The sequence below is a fragment of the Balaenoptera physalus genome, assembly GCF_965194825.1.
Source record: "Balaenoptera physalus genome assembly, chromosome: 12".
Lineage (NCBI taxonomy): Eukaryota > Metazoa > Chordata > Mammalia > Artiodactyla > Balaenopteridae > Balaenoptera > Balaenoptera physalus.
This window is the reverse complement of record NC_138897.1, coordinates 65,248,023-65,275,056: the sequence shown is the minus strand read 5'-3', so window position 1 is coordinate 65,275,056 and position 27,034 is coordinate 65,248,023. Positions and strand designations below refer to the sequence as shown.

General features: G+C 39.1%; 1 protein-coding gene across 6 annotated transcripts in view; it reads right to left on the bottom strand.

Annotated features, from left to right (window-relative positions):
- Window positions 1–27,034, bottom strand: part of PTPRM (protein tyrosine phosphatase receptor type M) — a 745,633-nt gene that overhangs the window by 464,924 nt on the left and 253,675 nt on the right. For all 6 annotated transcript variants that reach the window (XM_082418591.1, XM_082418592.1, XM_082418587.1 and 3 more), the window contains exon 3: window positions 6,134–6,405. In XM_082418591.1, coding sequence (XP_082274717.1) covers window positions 6,134–6,405 — 272 coding nt within the window. The remainder of the gene's footprint in view (window positions 1–6,133; window positions 6,406–27,034) is intronic.

The following is a 27,034-nucleotide window of genomic DNA, read 5'->3' as shown; positions in this document are numbered from 1 at the left end:
AGATTACCGTTGTGATGTGTACTGGTAGAATATTATTTTCCCATAAATAGGGAAAGCTCCATAAAGTGGCAAGAACACTACTCTGCTAAGAACCATTTTGAAACTCTACACATGCTAATCTAGGTCATGTTAGCAGAAAGGTAATAAAAACAAAGAGATGCCCAAGAGAACCCACTATGTTTATCCAAAGTACATAGTGCAGTGGTGTTTGGTTGCACCAAAGACCTCCCCAAATCCAACAATTTACAAGACTCAAGATGAGAATCAACTCAGTATCTTGCAGCCAAAGATGAGGGAGAAATGGACATTCTTGACAAAAGCATGGGAGGATCAGGAACAGGACAGACAGAAGGAACCCAGCCCAGCACCCCCGTTCCCGGTCCCCCCCCAGAGCACCTGCTCCCCAAGTGTAGGCAGAGTGCCCAGAGCACCACGATAGCAGTTCCAGGGCTAACATGCTAGAATGTTCTGGCGGGAAAGCCCTTGGTTCATCCCGTTTCATCCACTGTTTCACTGAAGGATTCGTTCCCAGAACGCTTTTTCATTGCATACCTTCTGCCATCGCACCAAACACACTTAAGAAGTGACTTAGCAGGAGAAAGCACTCAACTATTACCTGCTTCCCTTTTTTCTGTCTTCCACAAATCTGAATCTCCATAAACTACCACCATTTATTGAGAGGCCAGCACATCCAAAATGTGTTCTTCCATTCATCTTCACACCCTGCCCTGTCTTTATATTTAGTCCCGTAATTAGGAAGGCTCAGTAAATTTAAGCTGCCCAAGCTTATAAGTAAACAGGGCTCATATTCAAATCCAGTTCTGTCTGATGCAAAGCATATGTTCTTTTACTACAGTATGATGCCGCTCATTTACAAGCAATACTGTAATACGAGATCTTTTAAGACTTAATTCATCAATCTTAATTCATTAGATCAAAACTACTTTACAAAGTGTGAAGAGCATCTTATAAAGTACTATATGAATATAAAATATTTTAATATACTAGTATTTCAAGCATGTGTTCACTCTACATTAATTTTTTAGATCTCTGTCACGTATCTTGCAGCCTAAATACTAATGGGGCGTCTGGCGGAAGCAGAGTCCCTGTGTTATCACCTCCTTTAAATGTCCATGTCCTATTCTCTTGTCCTCAGCTTTTGGTCCCAGAAACAGCCTATCTGTATACTAAGAATGCATCATTTGGATACTGACTTTTATGAACTATGTCCATAAAAGAAAATGTCACAGGCATGCACGTACACGTGATACCAGAAAAATAATTTTGTGTATTTTGCAATTAGAAATATAATAGTCACCTAAAGCAGAAGCACATCCTCAGGCTAGTACAAAACTCCTGATGGAGATATCTGTCTGGGAAATTGATTTAAAAGCAGATGGCTCCTGCATAAGTCAGGTTTTTACGAACATCAGGATATGACAGCCGTTTCCTTAGTAAGGGTGTGCTTGCCCCACAGGCGCAACGGGGAAGCCCCCATCCAGGGCAGTGCTGCCTGAACACGGACAACTGATTTTTCCAGCTTTTTTTCTGATCACCTCCAGTTCAGCTGACATCTTGCGCCAAGGGTGGAAATAGGATTGGTAGGTATTTTCCTTCCTCTCCACCTGTTGATACAATGTATTTTTCTCATGCCAACTGGGAACGTCATTCAAGTCTTACATGGTGATTTTAAGGTCTATCTCAGCATTTGGGAAATTTCCTGCTGACATCTCTCTTGTATCATCTACTGAGTGCCATTTATCTAATAGTTTATGTTACTATTAGGGTAATGACTTCACTATGTTTACTGCCCAGCAGATAAAGGGGAGAAAAGAGGGAAGTACAACCTTAACTATGCCTGTAAAACGTGAAAGGCTGAGGCTTGGCTAGACTCCTTGGGAATTAAATGAACAAATGCATTTTCAGTGGATCCAGATGCTTAACAAACTTTGATCACCAGGTTCTTAAACATTTAGCAACACTGGTTTAAAGAATCTCTGCAAATCCACCTTTAAACCCAGAGTATGAAACTATGAATCACCCAGTGAACCAAAAAGCTATAATGAGAACTACATTCCAGTTGAATATGGTAAAGCAGGTACTGCTCAGCAGTGTGAGAGGTCACAGTGAGGAGCAGGAGAGTTTGGGGGTGAGGGTCAGAGGCTCACAATTGGGAAGGCAAAATATTTTATTCAAAAGAGCCCAAGAAAGGAAGAATTCACTGACAATGACAATGGTCTGATATACAGGATCACCTTATTTTCAGTATACAGTTGACCCTTGAACAATATGGGCTTGAACTCTGTGGGTCTACTTATATGTGGATTTTTCAATAAATACATTGGAAGATTTTTGGAGATTTGCAACAATTTGAAAAAACTCACAAACTGCATGGCCCAGATATATCGAAAAAAATTAAGAAAAAGGTATGTCATGAATGCATGAAATACATGTCAATACTAGTCTCATCTTACATAGGCATAAGGTGGGTGATATTTAATATAAAATTAATAACATTTTATAGGTTTATAGGTTAGAACAGTTTGTTTTCTTACTGTTTTATAACTTTGCTTTCAAAGAATTTCATTACCTTACACCTCTCTCTCTAGTAATTGAAGAAACTATCAGCCTACCATCAACAGGTAGGTGTTTTTATTAATGTAACAATGTTTCCAATACTGTATTATGAATATGACATAATACTGTGTGCCATAAAAATCTGATAACAATTCATTCATTGGTATATAGGCTAGGCTACGAAGAAGCAACTGTATGGATTGCAGGAGGTGACCGTAAATCAATCACATTGCTGCTTCTTTGTTATCGATGCATGAATTGTTACAACTGTAAATAAATATGAGTTTACTTTTCACATTATCTTTTCATTATTGTTATCTCGTGTTAGTAATACGTATAACATCTATGGTGTTTGTATCATATAAGACACTATTGATGTAGGTACTGACAGGTGATTCATCTTATAAACAGATGATGTAAACTTAATGTATCAATAAATACAGTACAGTACCATAAATTCTCTTCCTTATGATTTTCTTAATAACATTTTCTCTTCTTTAGCTTATTTTACTGTAAGAATATAGTATATAATACACATAACACACAGAATATGTGCTAATTGACTTTCCATCTTATCGGTGAGGCTTCTGGTCAAGGGTGGGCTATCAGTGGTTAAGTCTGGACGGAGTCACAAGTTACACATGGATTTTCAACTGTGTGTGTGTTGGGGGTCAGCACCCTTAAGCGCCACACTATTCAAGGGCCAACTGTAGTTTGATAATTCCTTTTAAAGGCCGATCTCCTGAGACTGTTGATAAATTAAATCATTCCTTTAGTTCTGACTGTCTGAGCCAGGTGTGTTCAAGGCTATTATGGGCTGAGTGTTGTGTCCCCTTCAAATTCATATGTTGAAGCCCCAACCCCCACGGTGATGGAATTGGGAGATGGAGCATCAGAGAGGTGATTATGCTTAGCTGAGGCAATGAGGGTGGAGCCCCCGTAATGGGATTAGTGCCCTTATAAGAAGAGGAAGAGAGACCAGGGCTCTCTCTGCTGCACATGGGGAGGTCATCTGAGCACACAAGAAGAAGACCAGAAGGGGCCTCCATAAGCCAGGAAGGGGGCCCTTAACAAGAACGGAATCTGAGGGCCCCTTATTTTGGACTTCTCAGCCTCCAGAGCTGAGAAATAAAGGTTTGTTGTTTAAGCCACCCAGACTGTGGGCTTTTGTTTTTCTTTTTTTCACAGCAGCTCAAGCCGACTAAGACAAAGGCAAAACAAAAATTTAAGATTTGGATTGTAGCCAGTGTCAAAACTAAATGAATGCACCAGGCTCTGGCAGCTGTGGAGCCCCTCAAGGGCTCACTCCTACAGGTTTTGGGTGGGCATTGCTAAGGGGAAAGAGAAGAAGACCAGGGCAAAGTTGAGCAGGACAGACCTTCTCATCTTGTCTAGATGCCTGGAGACCAAGGAAGAGTCCAGTGCAGGTTCCAGAGGGGAACTAGCTAGGCCTTCTCTACTGTGGGAAGGTCCCCTCCAAAAGAAGTTTCTAAAAACACTCAGCCTCTTAGTCTAGTCCATCATACACAGCCTTATGAAGCCTGCCTTAGCCAAACCCACTTCCCTTGCTTCCATTTTAATCCTACAAAAGAAGAAACTTTGTCCCAAAGGCCATATTTTTGAATTATACCCTGATTGGTTATCAATATATTTATAAAAAAGAAGGATATTCAGTAAGTAGGGCATTTTCCCTCTGCAAGAAAAACTACTTTTTAACTCTTTTTTTTGTTTTATACATAAAAACAGCACATGTACATTGGGGAAAATTTAGAATATGACAGATGACAGAAAGAAAAAATTCAAGTCACTAGCTGGGGAGATACTACTTCTTAATATATTTATTTCACCATATAGTTTAATTATATGTATAATATATATAATTAATACATATTAATATTATATGTATTTATATATAATTAATTCATGTTAATATTATTAATATATTAATACATATTAATATTATTAATGCATATTAATGTATAATTAATACATATTAGTACATATATTTAATTTAAAGTTGAATTTAACATACTGCTTTATGATTTTATACAGTTTTATCCACTTAAGAAAATAAGCTGAGATACATCATGAAATGATCTTTCATAACATTATTCTTAACGGTTGCAAAATGAATTTTTGTATTGAGGTAGCATAGATGAACTCATCCTCTATTGTAAGAAATGTAATACTGCTCCTGGTGTTTCATTATTATAAATACACTGCCGTGAATATCCTTGTAGCTAACTGTTTGCTACCACTTTTCATTATTTCCTTAGGATGAACTCCTAACAGTAGATTGCTAAAATTAGACTTATTTAAATATTTAACACTTTTAAAATGTATTGCCCAAGTGCACTCTAAAAGGATTTTAACAATTTACATGTGTGCTAACAGAGCTTTTACTACCCCTTCATTTCCATTTAAGAGACGTTTAAATACCAGAAATTGTTGCAGGTACGAGGGCACAAAGATAAAACAAGCACAGAATTTACAGCCCATTAATTCCCATGATCAAATCCAGGGATAGAGGAACTGGGATTGATACATCTTCCCTAATAAACACCAAGCCTGCAGAGTGGGTTCCCGGGCGCCGATCATGCCGCTCAGATGACAAGCAGCCCTTGAGAAGACTCAGTCTTTCCTCCCTGGGTCTAGCCAAGCACCTCAATTAACCATGAGAGATGATCTTGGATACATGTTCCCGTTGGCTTCCGAGTGAGCCAAAGGAATTAAGAAAGAGAAAAGCAAAATACTGCAATTCTCTTAATGCATCCTCTTAGCTTGAAATTAACTGAGTTCTTAATGTGAAGTTATTTTCAGAGGCTGTGGACAAAAGGAGAAAGCACACAGAACACCACCGTCACTAATTTCCCACCTTTGACGCCAAGTCGGGATGCTCTTGGGGCACAGGCCCTCTCCGAGAGGACGGACAGACCAGCGGGACCTCCTTGGTACCACTTTCTAACCGCTTCTGGCCTGCACCCTTCATTTCCTTTCAGTGCCCACTCCAGGTGGGCAATGTGGTCCCAACAGAACATCCCACAGAGCAGCTCCTCCATGACAAGGACTCGGTCTACATGCCATTTTCTTCCCACTGCTGATGGGGTGGGAGCAGGGCCCTGCATCTCACCAGCGGACCTCCATTCGGGCTCACTTCCTAATGACCCATGACTCCTGAGATCCACTCATGGAAGAAGAGGTTTTTTCTTCTACCATCAAGTGCTCTGTCCCCCTGGGTCAGATGTGGCTACTTAACATAGAAAGTAAAACATCCTTGCAGACAGCATTTCCTGCCCTGCTGCAGGTGGCTGCTTTTATTTTCTTAAATAGATACATACGTAAACAAGTTTGAATGGTGCATTTTACTCATTTCTCAAGGTAATGTACAAACAAAGCCTCAATACACTCCCTATCCATGAGCATAAGCTTTCCTCACCTTGGTCTAAAAATACCAACACTTCTAATACATTCTCTGATTAGACTAATATAAAACTGATTTATAGTTTCAGAAGTTAGAGGATGCATCAAAACAGGAAATGAAAAATAAAGGGCATACCTGATAAAAGTTAGGCCAGAAAGTACTGATGGCCAGCTCTGCCCTGTTCCATGTACGGTTTGGGTCTCCAGATATATTCCAAATAGGGTTCCCCAAAGGCCCATTATTGACCTTCACGTAGACATTGAGTAACCCGGGAGCAGAATTACTCTTGCTGGATACAAAGTAGTGAAAATCAATGCAGTGGGTGTCATTTTCTTTGAGTTGCGGTAAGAGGAGGTGGGCTCTCTGTCCCTCAGATCTCCCAGACGTGTTCACCAACATGAAGGAGCCTGCAAAAAGAAAATCAAAGGACGGTCACAACCGGAAACACTACTTCCTGCTCATATCTGAAAAGTCACCGTCATTTCCATGGGTCGACACTGCAGTTCCACACATCTGACCTTGGCTTTGAAAGTCCCACCTCTTTCACACCTTTTCATCCCCAAAGTGCTCTCAAGGTCAGTGGGGATGGCAAATTCCCTTGATGTCACTGCAATTAGTTTCCTAAATAATAGGTATATGAATGGTTTGCAGATCTGCACTGGTCGATCTGGTGGTCACTAGCCACATGGAGTTTTCTTTTTTTTAATTAATTAAAATTCTATAATATTGAGTCATATTTTAGATTCCACATATAAGTGATATCACATGGTATTTGTCTTTGTCTTTCTGACTTACTTCACTTAGTATGATAATCTCTAGGTCCATCCATGTAGCTTCAAATGCCGTTATTTTGTTCTTTTTTATGGCTGAGTAATATTCCATTGTGTGAGTGTGTGTGTGTGTATATATATATAAAATATATTATTATATATACATCACATCTTCTTTATTCATCTGTCAATGGACATTTAGGTTGTTTCCATGTCTTGGCTATTGTGAATAGTGCTACTATGAACATAGGGGTGCATGTATTTTTTGAATTATAGTTTTGTCCGGATATATGCCCAGGAGTGGAATTGCTGGAGCATATGGAGGAGGGATGGACTGGGAACTTGGGGTTGGTAGATGAAAATTATTACATATGGAATGGATAACAACAAGGTCCTACTATATAGCACAGGGAACTATATTCAAAATCCTGGGATAAACCATCATGGAAAAGAATATGAAAAAGAATATACATATGGATAACTGAGCCACTTTGCTGTATAGCAGAAATTAACACAACACTGTAAATCAACTAGACTTCAATTAAAAAAAAAAGATGAATTAAAAAAAAATTCAGCACCTGGATAAAAAAAAAAAGTTCTGTAATATTGAAAGTGTAGGTCCTCAGCCCCAGGAACCACATTTCAAGCACTCAATAGCCACATGGGGCCAGTTGCTACCATACTGGGCTGCACAGATATTGAACTTTTCCATCATCTCTAAACAACACTATTCTACAATGGTACCACCACTGAGTAATCACAGACACTCTGAGATTCTCATATAACCTAGAGAAAGGGAACAGATTGTTCTGGTTGGTGGAATCTTAGAAAATTGGCCCGATGATGCTCCTTGTCATCAATATAACATGATTTTCTTGCAGCTCAGCACCCATCCCCCCACTAGTGTCACAACTGGCTTCTCCTTGACTAGGGGTGTTCTCATAATGGGGGGATGGTGGAGTTTATCCATCAATGGTTGTGCCCATGGGGGACAGTCGTTCACAGAAGTCTCTGTGAGCTCCTTGTTTTCAACTGTTCATCCAGGGCACTAACCCACCCATGAGTGCTGAAGAGTTTCCAGATGGATTCAAGCTTCCCAGATACCCTGACCTTGGGAAAGGTCACTTGGACCTTCCCCATGCCTAAGATCGCCAGAAATAGCAACTAAAATAAATATATGAATTTTATATATCACATAAAGAAAGGTAAATCAAAATGTTCTAAGATGAACGGGAAAACAGGTCATTACAAGCCTTCTTTAGCAGAGAGGAAAAAATGTATGGAAATTCTGAGGCGGAAGTACAACTAAATTTGGAAAATAAATATAAAAAAAAATACTACTCAGGGTGGTTGGACTCATGGTTTCTACGGCATGAAGAGACTATTACCCTCAGTTGAGTATTCCTTTAAAAACGTCCCTCATTGTGAACCATAATTTTCAAGGAGGTGTGTGTATGCTCGTTTGTGGGTATATATATTTTAGTAAACACCCACACATATCTATAAAGATACATACACAATCTTAGAAAAAGTGTGGAAATTTTCTCTCATCTACAAGCTGTGATTTCCTAAACAGCAAAATGAGAAGACTACTTTTCCCAGGGAATTATTAGGAGGACTAAATAAAAACCAGGAATGTAGATATATCCTTTATAAATTAATAGACTATTGTTAAAGGATCAATATTACAAAATGTTTGCTTCTGGCTGTTACCTCTCAGGGCCCCTTCATGAGATCAGCTAGTGTTAATGCCATGTAAGGAAAATAGGAACTGAATCACAGAGAGATGAGGACGCATCTTATCCAGGCTTTAGGATGAGTCAGTGGTGAAATCAGAACTTGGAGCCTCTGGGTTTCCAGCCCATTACTCATCCTGCTACACTCCAATAACTCCACATTTCTTCATGCGCCATTTGAGCACATATGGAGAAAACAAACCCTTTCATGACAGCGAAGGAAAATTATGGGAGCTATCTGAAAATACAGCAATTTTTCAAGAGACGAATGTTACGCACCTGGAAATATGAAAGTCAAGCCACAAGGGAAGGGTTATTGTGGAACATGTATTTCAGTAATAAGGAAGAACTGCAAATGTGATTTAAGAAAGAGTTGGGGACAGAGAGAGGGATTATGTGACAAAAGAATATCACTGCAGTGATTTGGGTTAGCTAGGCTCTACAGAATGTGAAAAAAAAAGCTCTTCAAAATACACAGGGTCGACCAACCCCATCACAAATTGAAAGAGGGCAGTTGGTATTTATAACATGAGTTAAAAATTATACTTTGTCGCTCTTAGTAAAATATAAGTGTATTTATTCCACATTCAATCATTTGGGGCTCTGGCATCTGCAACATAGTTGCAATGTAGAATATGCCCTGATGGGGCTAAGGCATGAGTTGGCCTTGAAGCCAACTCTGAATCACCAAAAGCTTTAGTATTGTCACTCTGCCAAGAATATTACTTCTTGGAGTGTTTCCATCACTTAAACTTGGGCGACCAGAGATGGTAAATATGGCAATATGCATAGGAGAGCAAAAGTAGGTTTCCTGCATCCTGGAAAGTCTAGTTTGGATGAAGAGTCTCTTTTCACACGTTGGTATAAACCGGGTAACATCCTACCATAGTTGTTTGGGAAATCACTGGGTTTCCCTAAAATACTATTTTCCCCAACTACACAGCCTATCCTTCAATATTTACTCATTAAGCTTCATTCTAGGACAAAATACTAATTTTTATCTTGAGGTCAAAGTGCAACTCAGGTATTTTAAGTTGCAAACACTCAAATGATCCTGATTTTTATACTTTCTCCTTTTTTTCCCTCTTTTGAACCAGAATACAGTCTATCCTGTTACAAGGCATGTTGCTGCAATGCAGATTAGCTAACAGGATTAGCAAATAGGGGAGTGACATCCATATAACACTGGAGTCCCTTCGGACCATGTGCAATTTTTTGCAGGACATTAATGTTGTAGAGCAATCAAGGCAAATTTTCTCTCCAATAAAGGGCTACATGATGGCCTTTCGACAAAGGTGAAACTCCTACAGAAGGGCCTTCGCTTAGGGTCAAAAGTGGCAAGAAGTTTAGTGGCTCTACAGAGCCATACCTCTTCCTGCTCTGTGAGGCTGTCTGGGAAACTGCAAGACCAGATGAAGAAGCTGTGAAGCTTCTGCTCCCCTCCTGAGTTTAGAGAGGAAAGCACGCTGATTGATGGAGATGATGAACCCGGATCATATATTTCAGCTGGCAGAGAGTGGTCTCCATCAGAAGGGAAGGACTGACTCCGAGGCCCCCTCTGGTGAGAAGGAGGATGTGGAAGCCCTCAGGCACAGGGCGAAGGATGGACTCACAGGGATTCTAAGTGCCAGGCGGAAGTTAATGAGGCCAGGGTTTTTATTAGGGCTGTGACTGTTTTGTTGGTTCTCTGGCTACAAAGCTGTGTAGATTTTGAATAGTCAGCTCCATTCTTCTTACAAGATCTAGCATTTTCGGTGCATGGTTTTGTGCAATAGTCAAAGGGTTTCCAAGGACAGGTGTGTGGCGCCGGTCGAAACACCTGCTCTACCTGAACCGTCTTCCTACCTCACTGGTTCTGCCCTCTGGAAGCAGCTCCATCTAGACTGTCCCCTTGGTCACAGGCAAAGGTCCTGCCTCTAAACAGTCCAGAAAGCAATGAGCAGCTCGTCAACACACAGTATTCTTTTTACTGAGGTACAGCTGCTGTACAATATTATATAAGTTACAGGTGTACAATAGAGTGATTCACAACTTTTAAAGGTTATACTCCATTTATAGTTATTGTAAAATATTAGCTCTATTCCCTGTATTGTACAATATATCCTTGTAGCTTATTTTATACCTTATAGTTTGTATCTCTTAATTCCGTCCCCTACTTTCACTTCCCCCTTTCCCCCTCCCCCCAGTAATCACCAGTTTATTTTCTGTATCTGTGAGTCTGCTTCTTTTTTGTTATATTCACTAGTCTGTTGTATTTTTTAGATTCCACATATAAGTGACATCAACAGTATTTGTCTTTCTCTAATGCACACTATATTTTAGAGAAAAAGTCTCTCTTTATTGAGCACCTGTTCCCTGGGGTATAGTCCCCTGAGAAGTGTCGCTCAGCTGGTATTTCTGTGTAGCTTCACAATGAATGATTAATGCATATACAGGCATTTAGGACAGTGTTCGCCATATAGCACAGGTTCAAAAATTATTGGTGATTATCATTACGATTACTATGTTGCTTCATACCTCCTAATCCCTGCTTCTCTAAATTATCTGTAATTCTTCAGCATTTAGCTCTATATATTTATTTCTGCCTGCCTGTCCACAACCCTCCTGGGTCCTATCCTTTTTCACCTAAAATGGTAATGTTTAAGTTCCCTTTCTTTATGGGAGAGGAACATTAGTACTGAAGCTTTACAAAACCTTCAACTCGATCCATCTTGCCCCTACATTTAAGCTTTGGGAAGGAGATCTTTACTTCTGTGTGTGGTCATGAGGACTTATCACATGGTTTGAAGTACAGAAGATATTTCAGCCGGCACTCGTACTTCCTGGCAGTGCTGCACTATTGTCCTATGCTGAACGTACAGAAGAAAGTGTGAACATTTATGTTTAGCATCGTCTAGCAACTTGGAATCCTGGGGTAAATTTCCAGTTGTGTCTAAAGGGATAGCAGGTGAGATGCCTTTTAATTGTTTGAATTTATCGCCTACCTACTATGGAAGGAAAGTCAACATCATAGCTGATGTTTAAAGAATTAAAAGCATTTCTATTCAATTCTAGACTATTACGTCTGCTTTGTTAAATGTCCCTGTATGGCTGAATATTTACTTTTCACCTTCTAGTTCAATGTTTGGACTGTGAGGAAATGCATTTCCAAAGAGTAATTGGGTCCCCCTTTTTGATACATCCTTACCTCAGTTTTTTTCCCTACAAAAAATACTCCAACTGGGCAAATAAATAAAAGAAATCAGAATTCAAATTAACATTGAAATTCTGTTTCTGTTCAGATAATAAACACCCTTAAGTCACCTAGTACAGAAGCGGAGAGAATATAACATTGCAGGTAAATGGAAAGATCTGCACGGAATGGAGCTGGCTTCAAAAGGGGCCGTCTCTACAGGCAGACTTGGAAGGTCTTTAAGAATCATCATTTTGGTTTCTCTGAAAAGGAGAACTCTGTTATGAGAACATGTGATGTTCGTATTCTTGAATCTTTGGGTGAATTAAATGAGCTTAATCATATCCATTGGCAAATGCATTTGATGAGGCCATCTCCCATCACTGCTGGTGATGGTGGCAATAACGACATATAATTAGCTATTCCTTCTACCCCATCATTAAAATTTGCATTGGTGTTAGAGCCTCCAGATTTTTAAAGGCTGAGGAAACTGCAAGAATTCTCCTCCAGCATTTGAGAAACTTTGTGTACCCAACAAATGAAGCAGGAAGAGAGAATTGTGTGTGTTATTCAGTACCTTTGCTGACAGAGAAGCAGCATTTTATGAAGTTTAAAGCCATTACAACTTTCACTATTTAAGCCTCTTAGTTTCAGTAAAAGCACACAGATCATTGGCTCTTCTCTCCCTTTGGCTGTTTTGTCTTCATTTTCCCCTCTACCGCCATGCCTTCAAATCGGTGGACTTAAGATCCAAAAGCTACATAAAAAGTTTACAAGTTCCATCTTTGCTAGCATATATCCAGAATCTGGGTTACAGGGCCATCCATTCTCCCTCTGACCCGTTAGATACACCGGTTGTAACAATTCAGTTATCTAGAGCAGTGCCTCTGAAACCACTGATGATGAAAGACCAGTTTTGTAATTTTCTGCTGCAGCTCAGATCGAGTTTATGTAAAATGCAATGAACATGGATTTCTAGAAAAAAGGAAATAAAAAGACATGCAAAATGCAAGCCCAAATTTGTTAGCTTAAATAAACATAAAATTACTCTGTTAAATTCCTATAAAAATTTCTAAAGACTTGCCCTCAATTTCTATAGCAGTCCTGGACCAGGAAAATTGTGGGGACCACCTCTGACCTGCAGAGCCCACTGAGTGGCATGCACTTAAAGTTACAATGGCTTAGCACCCCGGGTGCCCAAGAGGCATGTTTTCTAGACAGTGGAAGAAGAAGATGGAGACAGAAAAACTGAAAGAAAGGAATGGAAAAAAATTCTCTGGTTTCTTAAGCCAGAGATAACGGTCATCAAGTTAAGCCCTTTGACTATGACAGAAAGTGGTACAAGAAAATGAAAAGGAAGAGTGTGACGCAAGTGGACACACAGAGAAGAGACAGACTCAACTATGGTGAATGGAATTGAAAAAGAACCGGTTTCAAGGCAAGGAGAAAAGAAGAGAGCTGGTGGGCAAGGCACACGGAGGTCACCATATACCTGGGCTGTTCTTAAGGAATAGAGAATGCAGGGAAGTAAGATGTGCAGTTAGTGCTCAGGCCAACTCATTAAATTCTCCCAATAGTAAAGACTGGAAGAAACACAAAGAAGTCCTTAACTCACCAAAGTGGCCCACTGACAGCATCTGATAGAGCTGGGGCGACTTTGAATTTTTTACATTCAAGCTCCGGAGGTAACGCCCCAAAAACAATATTTCTCAAACATTTTCACCATAACTCATTGTATCAAACAGACAGCATGCTGCAAGGCAGCATACGTGTGTGCAAACACACAAACACACACATATTCGGACAAAACTCCCATGAAAAAAATGCATCACTATGTTTCTTACCATGTGTGTCTGTGCATTATACTCACATTTCCTATTCTACCCTATTTCATCTTGCAACATAAATAAGTCAATGAACGTTGGATATGACCCACAACTGATTTCATAGCCCAAGACTGCTTTAAGGCCGTACTTTAAGGCCCCCCAGTACCCCCAAATCAAGAAGATCTAACCTGTGCTCTGCCTCTTCAGTGAGAAAGCTTTTTCTTTTCAATTTGTAATTTTAAATTTGATCTTATCCCTCAAATATCAAAATACCAAAATACTATATCCCTCCTCCTGCTCCCTCAGCCAGTATAACAATGGTCCTAAAGACAATGTCTTTTCTGATGAGAAACCTTGTGAAATAGGGAAGATGAAGACTGTGGAGAAATAAATGAACTCGGGAACAAAGCTCCAAGGGAACAAAACCTCTGCGGGGAGGCGCCACCAGCACTTTAAAAGCACTTATTAGCACCCATTTCAGCCTGATGAAACCTCCTTCTCCACAGCCACACTCCTGTTCTGCAGACCAGGCATCAAGCATCCGTCCTTTTTTGAAGGGCCTTTTCTGTGCCCCTCTCGAAAACGTCACCCGAGCACGAATGTGAAATATGTATTTTGCAACCACTAGAGAAGAAAACTTTTAATAAAAAAAATTCTCTCTTCATCCAGATGCCCTCTGTCCCTTTCTATTTTTCCCCTCTCTCTTCTTGCCTACCTTGTGGATTCTCAATAATTACTGAGCTAGAAGAACATCTGTTAGTTGCAATGATTTTTGCCATGTTCCTAAAACCCTGGTGAAAATACAGTAAGATGGCAAAGAAGCAACACCATCCCACAGGGAAGCTCAAGCTATACTCTCCAACTGCACGATCTCTTCCCTCCTGAAGAGTCCAGTACGTGCTCTCAGCAGGAGGGAAGCTGGGGACTCATGTGGCCCGGCCTTCTTGCATGTCATACTGGTTAGTAAAAGGCACTCTGTGCTCCCCAAGGGAATTCTGCATCAATCTAGGTGCTATAAAATTAATAATAAGCATAGTTCAACTATTTACAATAGCCCGGACATGGAAGCAACCTAAATGTCCATTGACAGATGAATGGATAAAGAAGATGTGGTATATATCAATATATATAATGGAATATTACTCAACCATAAAAAAGAATGGAATAATGCCATTTGCAGCAATAGGGATGGACCTAGAGATGATCATACCAAGTGAAGTAAATCAGACAGAGAAAGACATGATATCACTTATATGTGGAATCTAAAAAAAAATGATACAAATGAACTTACTTACAAAACAGAAATAGACTCACAGACATAGAAAACAAACTTATGGTTACCAAAGGGGAAAGGGGGAGAGGGACAAATTAGGATTAACAGATACACACTCCTATATATAAAATAGATAATCAATAAGGACCTACTGTATAGCCCGGGGAACTACATTCAACATCTTGTAATAACCTACAACAGAAAAGAATCTGAAAAAGAATACATATATATGTATAACTGAATCACTTTGCTGTATACCTGAGACATTATAAATCAACTATACGTCAACAAAAAAATAATTTAAAAAAATAATAAGCATAGCTCACACCTAAAATGCGTATAAAATACTTGCTTCAGGACATTTAAATTAAATGCCTCAAAGATAATGCAATTGTTAATTTAGTGATTCATAGGATAACTGAATGGGTATTTTTATTCTTTATTACTCATAGAAATACTGAGGTGACCAAAAGATATTAATTTGCCTTAACTAGTCATTTTCAGCCATGGCAGGACTCATCTGATATATTATGTACTGAGCATGTTGAGAACTACAAACAACAAAACTTGGACCGATTCTTCCAGCAAGAACCTCACAGCTAGGCTGTCTATCGTATTAGAAATATTTTGAATTGAGCACAGAAACAAAAACAATTTACAGATTAACAAATCAGATCTATTAAGGTCACCAGTATTTACATAACTGCAGCCTGAAGTGGCTGTAAAATGTGTGGGTTTACAACCTAGAACCGTCAACCAGAAACTCTTAAAAAAAAAAAAAAGAGTTTTGAGACACAGTTATCATATGAGAGACAAAGCAGGAAGGAAGAGGTTTCTGGAAAACAGAAGAAACCCTGGGGGTTCCATTGAGAGAAGTAATGTCTCTCCTTCCATAAGAAAAGTGATGCTTTAAGGAGAACTCACTTGTATTCTAGTGTGTCATCCAGACAAACCGCTTTAATGACTTAGCTGGAAAATACTAGCTGTGTGCTTTATAATTTATAAGTAGAGAACAAACACAGAGTAAAGCAAACACGTTTTAACTATCAGACGACGCTAATGACCATATCTCAGCAAATGAGCCCCAGGTACGAGGATGGGGAAGTGACAGGTAGCCTGGTTAGAATGTTCTCAAGAGGCTGCTTAATTTCCCATGTAAGTCAGGCTTTTTATCAATCAATTGACGGCTTTAGAAAAGAGTTCATTTCTGTTCTAAGTCTCAAATGACACAAGCCATCACATCACAATATAAGCTTCTGCTTATTTTTTCCCTAAGTTACTGTTAATTTAGAGATTTTTTTTTTTTTGCATGTGTGTCTGGTGATAGTCTGCCTACCAGCTAAACTATGTCTTGTTTCTAGAAGACATTACAAACAAAAAAACAAAATAAAACAAACAAACAAAAAAAGATTTTAAGAAGGCATTACACAGTAAGCTTCTATATGAAATGTAAACCAAACTGAAATATTTTAAAAGTGCATCATATTTGACATTTTCAGCTTAAGGAGTCACCCTTTGCCATAAAAAAAATTGTTCTCCAAGAAACTCCAAGGGTTCTGTTAACATCCCCAGCTGGGAGCTCCCCGTATTCCGGAAGAGGAAGCAAAAGATTTTGCATGAGATGTTTCATTAGCCTGGCTGGGGTCAGAAGGCAGAGCCCAGCAGGCGTTCGTGGGATCATAGGGCAGAAAGGAGGAATTACCAAAATTTAACAAGGTTAGTCAGTCAAGGAAATTAATCTGGTCTCCGCATTACACTGATGATACAATATCAAATTTATGAGTGATCAGAACAGTCTGGAATTTAAGGAATCTGTTGGATAATTAATCAGAAAAAGCATTAAGACACCGATAAATAATTAGCGAACGATATGAAGAGGCAATTCATATTAGCAGAAATACAATTAGAGAAGAGATGCCTGGGAAAATATTCATTCTCACCACGAAATCAAGACATTTAAGTTAGAGCAAATGGCGGGTATGATTTTAAACATGAGTAAATTTCTTAAATACGTAAAAATTTCAAAGCCAAACGTGTGAGGTTCTGGTGAAGCTCCTGCACGTGATCAGGAAGGAAGCACAGAGATTTTTACAGCATTCCTATTGTAAAGACATAGAGTCACGCTCTTTGCCCTTCTAGAGCAGGCTGGGGAGAATCCTGAGTAGACTAATCTAGAAACAAGAAGAGTGCCTACTTTGAAAGAGGTTCTGAGGGCTATGTGGACCAGGACTCCTGGTGCGGGACAGGACACAGGGCGCCTTGACCTTGGTGGAAAGGGCTGGGGCTCTGCAACCAGACAGCTTGGATTTGGATCCTGATTCGGCTACTTACTGGATGTCACTGAGAGAGTTAGCTAACTTCACTCTGCCTCAGTCTCCTAAACTAGGAAGTGGGGATAAAATTGTGCCCGTTTCAAAGAGGGTGTTCAGTGAACTGAATGAGATGATTCACTTAGAACGCTTCTTAGAGGAGTGCCTGGTACAGAATAGCCACGTGCCAAAGTCTGGCCTCGGCCCCAGTTTTTATCCAAATGTATCTGGTTTTAGCTTAGGGAGATGGAATAGCTGAATGCCTACTTCAAGGTAATTTCTGGCCCTCCTGTAGTCATGAGTATCAATGATCATGTGATTATATAGACTACATCATCCTTGCCTATTCAGCTTAACAAGGTCAGAAATATTAACCAGGTATGCCATTCAGATTTCTTTCCAAGATCCAAACATTAATTTTCAGATACGCATAATCATTCTTAGATGTAACTCGGAATGAAAAATCTGAGTTGAAATTTTACCAAATCCATTGAATTATAAATGTACATTTTTTATTGTAAGGGAAAAAATGCTACAATAATTAATGGTGATTGTGAAAGCTGTTAGTTGTGTTTACAAAATGAAGTGTTAAGAATTTTCAGATAAATAGGTAAATATATTGACTATTAATGATGAGTAATAATAGCTAACATATTACATAAATATATAAATATATATATATATATAAAATATACCAGGCATTCTTCTAAATGCTTTACTTATATTAACTCTTTTAACTCTTACAGAAGACGAGAAACTGGGGTGTAGAGAGGTTAAGGAACTTGTCCAAGGTCATTCAGCTAGTAAGTGGTAGAGATGAGATATGACCCCCAGGCAAACTGTCTCAGAGTCTGTGCTTTTCAGCAGGATACCAAGCTGCCTCTCAGTATGAAGCATGTGGCACATTAGTTAGATCGCTTTAGGAAGAACATTATACCCTCTTAAGTCTAGACACTATATATACATATGATAGGTGTCTATAAAGAAATAAAGGCTAATTATGATAAATAAACCTGAGGCTACCAGAGAAGAAGAAGACTTGTTCACTACCAGGTGAAAAGGTCCAGGCCACCTGCTGAAGGACGGGGACCGTGGGAAGCAGAGCTGAGCTGTCCCAGCCAGGCCCCAGCTGACCCTGACCTACAGCTGACCATTGATGCATGGGGGAGCCCAGCCAAGACAGCCCCGCACAACCCAGATCACAGAACCACTCAGCTGAGTCCGGCCCAAACTGCTGACCCACAGAATTGACAGCTACGGGTACTGCTTGAAGACACCAACTCTGGGGACACTGTGTTACATTGCAAAATTTAGCCATTTTTGGTTGAATCTGGATTTTGAACATTTTCATAATTAGAGTTTCATATAATAAAAACAATTTTTAAGTTAACAATATCTAAATGGGCTGAATTTTGGATCATGTTACATCATTGAAAATGCATTATAGAAAATGAATACGTCTTTCTGAGAACATGTTGGACATCGTGATTCAAAAAAGGACAATAAATTTGAAAATCTAATTTAATCTAAACTAATTTTTAAAAAATCACTTAAGAATGAGTTTATATCAATATGATGTTTGTGAATCACACATACACACACATAGTATACATATATACACACATTCACATACACAAGGAGAGAGAGAACAGATTTTGCAAACAAAATTAATGAAAAAAAAGTAAAGATGTAAAGCTCATTCAGATTTTCGACAAGAATGGTGCATGTTACCAAAAATCTTCTGTTTATACCCATGATATCCTTGGATATAACATAACAGGTTGAATAATTTACCCACTGTTAGATATTTCAATTATCATTCACGAAAAATTTCAGAAAGAAGCTTTTGGTTTTCTCTCTCAGTATTTCCAACCAGTAGGAACTGTAGTTTAATTAAAATAGTTCAATCTAGTACATCTTGAGTCAGTTTATTAGTTAGGTGATCTAGAAACAAATTCAGATATATTATTCTATCACTGTATCTCTGAGCTTGGTTGGGTGGAAAATTACTTTTATAGGAGTTCCACTATTTAGCTTTTAGTTGTTTTTGTCCTTCTGAAAACAGTATAAATTTTTACATTTCTGTTAAGACCTAAGGTTTTCAAACATCTCTCTCTCTCATCTTTCACAGAGTTCTAAAGAGGTGGGGTTTTTTTTTTTTTTCCTGTTTCCAGCATATTTTATTTTCCCTTTTTTTTTTTTTTTTAAAGGAATTCCTTTATTTTTATTATTTATTTATTTATTTATTTATTTTTGGCTGTGTTGGGTCTTCGTTTCTGTGCAAGGGCTTTCTCTAGTTGCGGCAAGCGGGGGCCACTCTTCATCGCGGTGCGCGGGCCTCTCACTATTGCGGCCTCTCTTGTTGCGGAGCACAAGCTCCAGATGCGCAGGCTCAGTAGTTGTGGCTCACGGGCCCAGTTGCTCCTTGGCATGTGGGATCTTCCCAGACCAGGGCTCGAACCCGTGTCCCCTGCATTAGCAGGCAGATTCTCAACCACTGCGCCACCAGGGAAGCCCTTATTTTCCCTTTTAAGTCGACTGAATATAGCTTAAATTCTAACCATATTAAATTATTCATTTTTATTAAGCTCTTTTCAAAATGTACTCACTTGATGATGAACTGCTCTGCTTACAGGAGAGATAACTGTGTACTTGGGAAAATCCCAGGGAAAAATCTGTATATTAGCAAATTAATAGATAACCACATTTTAAATATCCCTGCAGACTTTTTTCTTTTACATAGAGACCTAGTTCTTACTTTCCCTGTGCTTTAACTTCTTCCTTTACTTTTTTGAAATAATAAAAGTAACACATACCATTATAAAAAGCCAAAAAATGAAGGATTTCAAAGGGAAAATTAACCATTTCTCACTCAGATATCCACAAACCTATCCCACTAAAGTAATAGTGTATTTCCTTCAAAATCCTTCTTTATATACATACAAACACATATGATTTTTTTTAGCCTTTTCCTATGTTTTTCAAAGAATAAATAACCTGACACTTTCCTCTGGAGTTTGTTTTGTCCCTTAACCAGTAATATAACATGGATAACTCTTGAGGCCAATAGAGACATACAGACCCAGCTCAACCTTTTCAACCTGCTGCTGCTACCATGTATATTCCAATGAAATCCATGTGAACACACTGTTTTTCCATAGAATAGAGCCCTACGAGTCAGGGCACCGAAAGGCATATGCATTTCTAAGTCTCCAGTGTTTTGATTTATGGGATATAAATACTAAACAACGCTCCAGACATGAAAATCGTCATTTTTTATTTATTAATGATAATGGCCAGTGGTTTACATAGAGTGGTCCTGTCACAGGGTCAACATGAGCAGGCTGGCTAACGTGAAAGTGGGGTTGAGCCCACAGGAAGCTGCCTCTTGGCCTTCTCTGCTCCAAACACAGACAATCACCATGGCTTCCTCTGTTTATTATTATTGCCATTGCTACTGGTGGTATTACTGAATATTTACTGAGTACTTGCTATGTGCCCCTCACTCTGCTAAGCGCTTTATATCCATTCTTTTACTTGATCCCCTCAATAACAGATGGGTGGGGGGAGTACTAGTATCATTTCATATTCAGAAGGGTTAAAAATCTTCCCCAAGGTCACACAGGAAACCAGGATTTTAACCCAGTTAGTCTGATTCTAGGGCCAATGTTTTAGCCCAACAGATAATCCAAATTTCATAGCATGTCACAGAGTCAGATAGCAAAATATTTGTGGCATATGCTCTTTGGAGAAAATTAAAATTAGGGGAACAAAAAATGCACTAGAAGGTATTAGGGTCATATTCAGCTTTGAATTGTAACTCTTAAAAAATAAAATTAGTCGATTCTCAAATCACATGAGCCATTCTCTTATTTAAAAGCAAAATTAAAACCCACCATGTTTAAGATGAAAGTACGGAGCCAAAATTAGTTTTATTATTTTTTTCTTAAGTAAACAAGAGTTAGTGACCAAATGCAAAATAAAGAGATGTGAATAAAATCTATTTCTTTAAAGACTACCAAGGTTCACTGGAAAATACGAATTTTAAATAAGACATTTAATATCGTACAAACAATTAGATCAGCCCCTGCATCTCTTCAGAAGCCCAGAGGATATTGTTTGTTCTGGTTGCTTCCTAATGCAATAAAATGATATAATAACAACCATGTGGCTTTACTTAAAAATGTGATTTAAGGTCATATTATTCAAAGCAGATGTCCAATTTCCTTAGCTTACACAAGCCTAGAGAAGACAAATACTATCTGCTAAGTGCTGAAAGAGTCTGGGGGTCAGACACAGTTGTGATGTGTCATAGAGGCCGTCAACGGTGCTTAGTGCACTCCATCTTCTTCCTCAAAAAGAGTCCTCCACTGACCTGTCCCGCCAAGAGTCACCACGAGAATCATTCCTAACATTCATTATCGTACAAAGAATCCATTCATGGCTGCTGGCAATGAAATGGGAAGAAATGTAGAAGAGTTAAAAGTACTGATTATCTTAGGTATTTTTATTCAAGACTAATTTCCCTCTCATTTAGCCAACATTTTTGTGAATAACTTATACAAGGCATTGCTCTTAATCCAGATGGAGAAACAGACCATGGGCACATAAACATACTGGATAGAGTTACAAAGCAACATGAATATAAGTGAACAATAATATAACTGTTTATGGCACACAGGGGACATATAAGGAAGAGCAGACCAATGACAGTAGACCAATCTAGGGCAGTGGTGATACTACAGAAGTAGGGAAAGATAAAAGGGACATTTTGAGTTACAGTCAAAGGAATTTATGTCTGAATGGTTGCTGAGAGGCTGAGGAGCTTATGGTGTCCAATATAATTCTGAGCCCAAGTGATGCAGAAGAACAGTGATTCTATATTACACTGACAATTGAATTTTACCTGACAAAAAGCAAAATAGTAAATTTTGTACTTCTTTATCCCCAACCTTGCATATCATCTGGCATATGGTGGGCACTAGATTAGCTGTTGAATTAACAGACTGAATGCATCAGAAATAAAGAAATGGCAATGGATATATTTAAAATCACTTTATATCTCTTACTGGTAGCGATAGTTTTTCTTTAATTTTTTCTCTTTTTCATGTATATAATTAACACACTAGGAAGAAAGAGCGAACTTGAGGTATTTCACAAGTACCTCCACAATACATTCCAAATTTCTAAGCAAGGCATTTAAAGTCTCACCAGTCTACAATTCCAACCTTATCTTCTTCCTCTCCTTAAATTTATAAACATGTATTGAGCAACTACTGTGTGCCAGGCACTGTAGTAGGCGCCACTGATTCAAAGTTGAGTAAGACTCAAGCCCCATTCTTAATTCTAGTGGGGCAGGAGAATAATTATATTGCAAAGGTGTGAGCAGTGATAGAGCTATTCCAACCAGCAGTCATTAGAGCACACAGAAAAGGAGCACTAGAGCCAGCTGGAGGAGGTGGGTGTTAGTGATGGCTTTGCAACAGAGAAGAGCAAACCTGACTCCATATTGGATCTCTTCCTTTAGCTCTAACCCTTGTGCTCTGTTGCCTGTGCTTATTCATGCCGGCTCTGCACCTTTGTCTCGTCAAAGAATGTTACCTATAGCCAGAAACAGACATAGTAGCCCTTTCTCAAGGCTCTGCCTCTTGTTGGAGGTTTACAGGAACATCATAACCAGACCTACCTGGACAGCTGCAAGAACAGAGGATTATCACATCCCCTCCGGGGTCTGGCAGGCACCAAGAAGTTTACAACCAGCCACACTCCTTCCCCTTTCAGTATAAAAGAAGCCTGAACTCTAACTCGGGGAAGATAGTTCAGTGGGACACTAATCTGCCATCTTCTCGGTCTGCTGGCTTTCTGAATAAAGTCCCTATGCCTTGCCCTAACACCTCGCCTCTCGATTTATTGGCCTGTTGTGCGGCGAGCAGTACGAGCTTGGACTCCGTCACCGCTCTTTAGAGGAAGGGCGTCTCCCACGGTGAGCGGTTAGCCAGACCAGAGGTGGAAGGAAAGTAGATGAGGGATTCAGCACTTGTTCAGTCGGGAAACACTGGTGAGATCCCTACAGGTAACGGCCACTGATCCTGGGCATGAGGAAGACTTGCACACAGCCCTTTAGAAACTTCCAAGTCTAACAGGGTAGGCAACCATAGAATCAAATAATTAGAATGCAAAGTTATTTGAGATATACTCAAATCACTAAGTGGTAGAGAAGCACTGCAGAAAAGAGTGGCAACTTTGGGATTATTGTCAGGGTAAATTAAGAACTCCAACTGGACCATCACTGGGACATTTTTTTTGAATTTTTTATTTTACTTTTTTTATACAGCAGGTTCTTATTAGTTATCTATTTTATACATATTAGTGTATATATGTCAATCTCAATCTCCCAATTCATCACACCACCACCCCCTGACCCCCGCCACTTTCCCCCCTTGGTGTTCATACGTTTGTTCTCTACATCTGTGTCTCTATTTCTGCCCTGCAAACCGGTTCACCTGTACCATTTTTCTAGGTTCCACATATATGCGTTAATATACTATAGTTGTTTTTCTCTTTCTGACTTACTTCACTCTGTATGACAGGCTCTAGATCCATCCATGTCTCTACAAATGACCCAATTTCGTTCCTTTTTATGGCTGAGTAATATTCCATTGTATATATGTACTACATCTTCTTTATCCATTTGTCTGTCGATGGGCATTTAGGTTGCTTCCATGACCTGGCTATTGTAAATAGTGCTGCAATGAACATTGGGGTGCATGTGTCTTTTTGAATTATGGTTTTCTCTGGGTATATGCCCAGTAGTGGGATTGCTGGGTCATATGGTAATTCTATTTTTAGTTTTTTTAAGGAACCTCCATACTGTTCTCCATAGTGGCTGTATCAATTTACATTCCCACCAACAGTGCAAGAGGGTTCCCTTTTCTCCACACCCTCTCCAGCATTTGTTGTTTGTAGATTTTCTGATGATGCCCATTCTAACTGGTGTGAGGTGATACCTCATTGTAGTTTTGATTTGCATTTCTCTAATAATTAGTGATGTTGAGCAGCTTTTCATGTGCTTCTTGGCCATCTGTATGTCTTCTTTGGAGAAATGTCTATTTAGATCTTCTGCCCATTTTTGGATTGGGTTGTTTGTTTTTTTAATATTGAGCTGTTTATATATTTTGGAGATTAATCCTTTGTCCGCTGATTCGTTTGCAAATATTTTCTCCCATTCTGAGGGTTGTCTTTTCATCTTTAGTTTCCTTTGCTTTGCAAAAGCTTTTAAGTTTCATTAGGTCCCATTTGTTTATTTTTGTTTTTATTTCCATTTCTCTAGGAGGTGGATCAAAAAAGATCTTGCTGTGATTTATGTCAAAGAGTGTTCTTCCTATGTTTTCCTCTAAGAGTTTTATAGTGTCTAGCCTTACATTTAGGTCTCTAATCCATTTTGAGTTTATTTTTGTGTATGGTGTTAGGGAGTGTTCTAATTTCATTCTTTTACATGTAGCTGTCCAGTTTTCCCAGCACCACTTATTGAAGAGACTATCTTTTCTCCATTGTATATCCTTGCCTCCTTTGTCATAGATTAGTTGACCATAGGTGCATGGGTTTATCTCTGGGCTTTCTATCCTGTTCCATTGATCTATACTTCTGTTTTTGTGCCAGTACCATATCATCACTGGGACATTTTAAAGCACCACACAAATGCAAATAGTGATCATCCTTATCTTGGAAGATGGAGGAATACTTGTGATTTGCTTTATTCACTGTGCAAACGTTAGCAGGATTAACCTGCAGGCAACAACTGAAATCGAGGTGTGATTGGACCACACAAGGAGCAGCGCTTCCACGGCTGTTTCAGGAATCACAGGACGTCTTTCCAGGAGAGCAGCTGAGCTCTTCCAGAAGCAGTCTTGGTTCACATTAAAACGCTTTGTTCTTTACAGCGTGGTGCTTTGCTTTTACAAAACTTCTTTCAAGAGCTGCATTGCTGCCTTAAGTGGTCTTCCAGGGAGTTGAGCTCCCACCTGGCACACAAACGAGTCAGATACTTTAAAACTAACCATTACTGTGAGGGGTTTGAAAGCTCCTTTACCCCCATGGGAGTTAATTGCCAGAGAGGCAGTTCTTTTGGAGAACATTTTACAGAGCATCTTTAAACCTTTTCATTAGGCAGAATTACTTCCACACCCAGAGGAGAAAACCGAACTAAAGGCAAAAAATACTTAAAAATTGTTAAGGAAAAAAATCTTAAATGGGTTTTATCATATTTTCAAATAAAAATTAATTCGTTGGTTATGGTTGCCAAGGAGGAGGGGGTGTGGGGGAAGGATGGATTGGGAGTTTCCATTAGCAGATGCAAACTATTATATACAGAATGGATAAACAACAAGATCCTACTGTATAGCAGAGGGAACTATATTCAATACCCTGTACCAAACCATCATGGAAAAGGAAAAAAATAAAAAATACAATGAAATCCAAAAAATCGTTCAGTTGGTTTAATATTTAAAATTACCCATCAGACTTTATATTTTGTAGATGGACAGTGAAATGAAGAGATGGGAGGATGGGTTATCAGCTATTTAGAAGTGAGTTATCTATCAGCAACATGAAAAATTAAGTCCTAGGGTGTAAATATACCAAAACAAAAACCCCAAACAGCCCAAACAAACGTCATCGAATCCATGCATTTATTCAGATGACCCACAGGCTGTGCTCACCAAATATAGAAAAATTATATTATCTGGTTTCTGAACCTTCAAAAATTCACAAGAAAGGAAGAGACTCCTTAAAGCAGACACGCAGGCAACAATGAGGAAAACGAGTTGTCAAAAGGAAAGACGCTACAAGATATAAAAGCCAGGATTAAGTGCCAGCTCTGCAGCCGGGGGTAGTTAAGATCATCGTAATCACTCCACTGCAGCAGGTCTGTAGGGAATCCTTTGTTTTCTTAATGATGACCTCAGCTTATCACCAACATGTTAGCAAGGCAGAGGGGTGCCTGAGAGAGTTCAGAATGATTTTCATGTAAAAGTGCTGAAAATGATTCCTGGTACTAACGGTGGTCAACCGTGAACCGTCTTGGAAATGCAGCTCTCCAGAACAACTTCATCTGCCAATGAAGGATGAGGAGGACCACGCGTGTGCTGTGATTTCAACTTCGGCGGCACATTCATTACAGAACCATTAGCTTTCATGACCACGTGGCAGAGATTAACCTGCCTGCGGCCCAACCTGGAGCCCACAGGAAGACGCTGGACCTAGCTTCTACTAGGAATCTGTGAGATTTCAACTAAGAGAGATCCTCGATCCGTAACCATGAAATGTTACCAGTGGGAGGATAACGAAAACGTCAGCTGTACTTAAAGCTCAGAAAGCATCCAATGAATACTTGCATCAGAATATGCCCAGGCATCAGCACTCCTCACAAAGCCATCAGTTTAATAATTGCCACCTTCTGGCCACTTCAGGAAGAAAAGATAATTTCTTACCTAGGGAAGCTTACAATCTAAAAACCTTACAGCCTTTTCATTCACTACCCACATGAAACCACCAAGCCCCAGAACAATTAAGTCAAACCCATAGTTTATATTACATTTTAATGCTTAAAAGAAAAGGCAAGCACTTACGTAAAAGGGTGGTGAAATTCTGATGACTAATGCTATTGCCAAACTTCTCCCCCTTCGAAACCTAACAGAAAGAAGTATCACTATAGGAAGCTGTACAGTTTCCATAGAAATCTTGCTGAAGGAATAAACAACAAGGTCCTAGTATATAGCACAGAGCACTATATTCAATATGCTATGATAAACAATGGAAAAGAATATATAAAAAAGAATGTATACATATGTATAACTGAATCACTTTGCTGTACAGCAGTAATTAACACAACATTGTAAATCAACCATACTTCAATTTTTAAAAATTTTTTAAAAAAGAAATCTTGCTGAAGA